Source organism: Nansenia antarctica (genome assembly GCF_963989245.1).
Source record: "Nansenia antarctica genome assembly, chromosome: 14".
NCBI lineage: Eukaryota > Metazoa > Chordata > Actinopteri > Argentiniformes > Microstomatidae > Nansenia > Nansenia antarctica.
This window is the reverse complement of record NC_137684.1, coordinates 6182413-6187412: the sequence shown is the minus strand read 5'-3', so window position 1 is coordinate 6187412 and position 5000 is coordinate 6182413. Positions and strand designations below refer to the sequence as shown.

The window sequence follows — 5000 nt, the reverse complement described above, 5'->3', positions numbered from 1 at the left end:
TGGATTCAACTTTTCAACTTTATTCTCATTGAATAAACAATGAGTACCAGACAACGAAATGCAGTTTAGCATATGAAAGTGCAAATAGTGATATAAGAACATGATATAAGAACAATATAAAAAACATGATATAAATACATGACAATGTTAGTGATAGGTACAGTTTGGCATGTACAGTAGTTTCGAGGTATACAGTTAAGGTTAAGGGTTAGGGTTAAGGTTAAGGGTTAAGGTTAAGGTTAAGGTTAAGGTTAAGGGTTAGGGTTAGGGAGTGTTGAGTGTTGAGGGTAGGGTTGTCCCAAGGATCCCACATAGCATCTCCTGATCTTCCATAGCAGTGTGCTTCATTCTCAGGGCTTTCTTTTCATAAGCAAATTAAAGGCTAAAACATGATTGTGATTGGGTGTCTAGTCTACTTTCACCATCAAATGTCTTTGCTTCTTAAGATGGATGTTCTCTTTTGTTGATTTTCATGCTTTATTCAATTTAAGGGAAAGGACCAGCTGCATAATTAACATATCTTTGTACACATGGTCCTTATGATGATATCAAGCTGAAGTTGGTCGATTTCCATGTTTTTGATCAGTGTGACTCACCGTCTTTCTCGGTTTCCTCTTCTTTGTTCACATCACTGCCTCACATACAGTACAGAGTGTGTGTGTGCGTGTGTGTGTGTGTGTGTGTGTGTGTGTGTGCGTGTGTGTGTGTGTGTGTGTGTGTGTGTGTGTGTGCGTGTATGTGTGTATGTTGGTGCATGCATGTGTTCATCTGTGCGTGTGTGTGTGTCTGTGTGTGTGTGCGTGTCGTGTGTGTGTATGTGCATGTGTGTGTGTGTGTATGTGTGTGTTTGTGAGAGAGAGTAACCTCCCCTCTCCTCTGGTCTGTCCTCCAGGGCTACTGGCTGTACTTCATGTTGGACGGACACGGGCCGTTCTCTGCCTTCTACAAAGCCCTGCAGCTGCTGGACTGCTTCATAAGCTTCCTCTTATCCATGAACCCCTTGCTTGGACCGGAGGTGAGAACCACCTGTGTGTGTATGTGTGTGTGTGTGTGTGTGTGTGTGTGTGTATCCTATGTGTGTGTGCTAGGAGGGGCTCCAATGTGTCTCAGACACCCTTAAAACACTAGAACAGCCATGAGGGGTCATTTCATTTGTCATAAAAAAGTTCTATCTTTGCACTCGATCAAATTTCAGGATCCTGCTTTCATGACTTTCCCTAGATATGTGCGTTCTACCACCCCAGTATCCTTACATTTTCAAAATCACATCAGGATAAGCTAGTATAAAGCTATTCTGCCGTTTGTTTCTGTGTAGGATGCAGGCTAATTTCCAACCGGCCAACTAGTGGTCGTTGTGTGTAAATAGCAGCTTGAGCATTGTAAAGAGGGTTTGACCCCTGAGGAGGCTCTTTTAGTAGGTAGTAGTTTAGTAGGCACGGCTGTTCTAGTGTTAAAGGTAGACTCTGGGATATATCATGGCAAGGCAAAAGGAGACTTTCAAGAGATGCAACAGACTAGAGATTAGAGTAGATAGTAGTAGATAGATGTTCTTTACTCACAGGGTCAAATGACCCCACCCATGGCTGTTCTAGTGTTAAGAGCATCTCTTGTGATTGTAGCTGTGATAGAATGATAACTGCCATTAAGGTTCCTAGGCAGCCATACTAATGTTTGTATTACATCTGTGCTGTGATAGCATATTCATGGTTAACCTATTGAGGATAGTCTTAGATAGTCTGCTGTGTTTATAAACCGTACAGTGTGAGGAGAATACTCTCTAGTTCATGCTTTGTTTGGCTTGTGTATGTGAACTCATAATTTCTGCAGAATGATTAGATGTTTTGGTTCAATAAAGAGTTGGCAACAGCATCGACGCTCATGGACATTCTCTTCTTTTAAAACCTAAATTGCTATTCACTACAATAGATCATCAATTCACCAGTTCTAGCAGGAAGAGTGATCTAGCTCAGGCCAGGGGCCATTGGCAGTCGTCATGATAGAAGAAGAAAGAAAGAAAGAAAGATATTTTTTTTATTAATAGACACTAATAGACACCGGAGCAAGGGGAGCAGTCGAAGTCTTGGAGGCATAGTATAGGGGAAAAGGAGGTGTCTCAGGAGACGCAGTGCTGGGGGTAGTAATGTCTCAGGAGGAGCAGTTAAGGTGTAGCCTGAAGAGATGGGTCTTCAGTCTCAGACGGAAGATGGGTAGTGACTCTGCAGTTCTGACAGCTGTGGGTAGTTAATTCCACCAGCGGGGAGCCAGTGTAGTGAAGAGACATGACCGGGCAGCGCGACTGCCGTGTTGGCATAGAGGTGGTGGGGCCAGTCGGCCAGCAGAGGTGGAGGAGCGGAGTGCACGGACTGAAGTTTGGGGGGTGACCATTGCCTACAGGTATGCAGGGGCTGTCCCTGAAGGAGGGGGTTGACATGAGAACATTTTGGGAGGTTATATACCAGACAGGCAGCAGCATTCTGGATGAGCTGAAGAGGTCTGATGGCGGAGGCGGGGAGCCCGGCCAGTACAGTAGTGTTCTCCACTGCGACTGAGAAGTCTTGGAGAGGGCAGGCTAGAAGTCTGTCTTGGAGATCTAGATATGTGCATTCTACCACACAGTATCCTTACATCACAACAAAAATCGAAATCATGAAAAATCTAAATCACATCAGGTTAAGCTAATATAAAGCCATTTTGCCGTTTTTCTCTGTAGGAAGCAGGCTAATTTACAAGCGGCCAACTAGTGGTCGTTGTGTGTAAGTAGCAGTAAGTAGGCTGCTCTTTTAGTAGGTAAAGAGGCACGGCTGTTCTAGTGTAAAGGCATTACAGCAGCTCACATCACAAACTACAACAACAAAATAAAATGACAATAGAATAATAGAGTACAATTGACACCAGATACATTATATACAGTAAGAACAGTCCGGTATGATTGAATATCCTCCAGCCTGACTCTGATCACCCCGATCAAGCCAGCTGGAGGAGGAGTTGTACAGTCTCATTGCGGCAGGCAGAAACGATCTCCTATAGCGCTCCTATAGTGCAGCGTGGTTGTAGTAGCCTGTTGCTCAAGGAGCTTCTCTGCTCTGCCACGGTGTCATATAGGGGATGGGAGGGATTGTCCATGATGGCCAGGAGTTAGGTCCTCATCCTCCTATTGGCCACCTCCTCCTCCACAGTGTCCAGGGTGACACCGAGGACACAACCAGCTTTCCTAATATGCTTGTTCAGCCTCTTGGTGTCACCTTCCTTGATGCTGCACCCCGCCCCCCCCCCTCCTCCCCCCAGCATACCACTGCGCTGGCCATCACTGACTGGTAGAACATGTTCAGCACATGTTCAGAGTGTGTTGAGACAGAGCGAAAGTCCAAAGGTAAAAAATCCAAACCCAAACCAAAGACATTTCAGAATGTGGGAAGGGAAGAATAGGTTACGGTTCAATTAGTTTGCTCCTTTTCACTACGATGATCACTTTGATGATAGTTGCTCTGTTTACACGGGCATGATGTCATATCACAGAGTCTACCTTTAATACCATCACTAGTGTGCCTGTGAGTAAGGCACTTACTAACTTAGGCCCTAAGTTACTTCAGGGAGACTGTCCCTGTAATCTCTAATTGTAAGTCGCTTTAGATAAAAGTGTCTGCTGGGTAATAAACAACCATGACTTCCAGGTTTAAACAGACCCAATACTATCAACAAGGTAGCTCATACACATTCCCTTGTGTGAGAGGTGCTGTAGTTCCAGGTTTGACACAAAGCAATCAGGGATGGAGCTTGAAAACGTACATAATATATGAACTATATATATATATATATAACTGCTATATCTGCAGGGGACACTGGTGGAGGTAGAAATCGGAGCACAGGTCCTCCATTGAATGACAGAAGGTTCTGAAATAATAAAGATGGTAAAACGATCACCAGTGTGCATCGTGTGTACTATTAAATCTGCAGCACGTCTGACATCTCACCTCTCCTCTGTGTGCGTGTGTGTATGTGCGTGTGTGTGTGTGTGTGTGTGTGTGTGTGTGTGTGTGTGTGTTGAACAGACCATGCACACCATGGTGGAGGTGGTTAAGACAAAGAACTACTGGGTCCTTCAGGCGACCATCGTCACTGGGCTGGCCGTCCTCGCCGTCATGGTAAGGCCCTGGGGCGTCGTCTGTAAACACTGGGGACACGTTATGCACTAGTTAGACCCCCGCGGAAACATCTAGCATTTGTCCAACTTTGCATCGACAACAGTACATGAACCACCTTCGGCTATCATAATTTTCAAGGTTCAGATCAAGGTAAAAAATGTGTGCGTGTGTGTTTGTGTGTGTGTGTGTGTGTGTGTGAGTGTGAGTGTGTGTGTGTGTGTGTGTGTGTGTGCGTGTGTGTGTGTGTGTGCGTGTGTGTTTATTCTGTGTGTGTGTGTGTGTGTGTGTGTGCATGTGTGTTTAATGTGTGTGTGTGTATGTGTGTTTAATCTGTGTGTGTGTGTGCGTGCATGTGCGTTTAATCTGTGTGTGTGTGTGTGCATGTGTGTTTAATCTGTGTGTGTGCATGTGTGTTTAATCTGTGTGCGTGCAAGTGTGTGTGCATGTGTGTGTGTGTGTGTGTGTGTTTAATCTATGTCCGTGACCCCCTCCTCTCCCAGAGCGGTAACCTCCTGTGTCAGATGACGTGTGGCTGTACGTGGTGGGCCATGCTGGGGGAGACGGCCCACGGAGACAGGTGGTGGGACATGCTGGGGGAGACGGCCCCGGGGGACAGGCGCCAGTCGGTGAGCCGCCAGCCCTCCTTCACCCTGTCAGAGTGGACGGACGCCCAGGAGGAGCTGATGGACCTGGACGCCGCGCCGCCCCAGACCCCCGTGCTCGACCTGGGCAGCCTGGGGGCCGAGACCAGGGCCGAGGGGGGGGACCCCACCACGCTGTCCGTCTCCACTGGTCTGCAGGAGAGGTCAGTGGTAGGGTGTGTGTGTGTGTGTGTGTGTGTGTGTGTGTGTGTGTGTG

The 5000-nt window shown here is 46.7% G+C and overlaps 1 protein-coding gene across 1 annotated transcript in view; it reads left to right on the top strand.

The window, feature by feature from the left end:
• The window catches only part of ptpn5 (protein tyrosine phosphatase non-receptor type 5), a gene marked incomplete at both ends in the record, with an annotated part of 13627 nt that overhangs the window by 360 nt on the left and 8267 nt on the right, over positions 1-5000 (top strand). The window contains 2 exons of the mRNA XM_080544544.1: positions 893-1015; positions 4643-4947. Of these exons, the coding sequence (XP_080400670.1) occupies positions 893-1015; positions 4643-4947 (428 nt within the window). The remainder of the gene's footprint in view (positions 1-892; positions 1016-4642; positions 4948-5000) is intronic.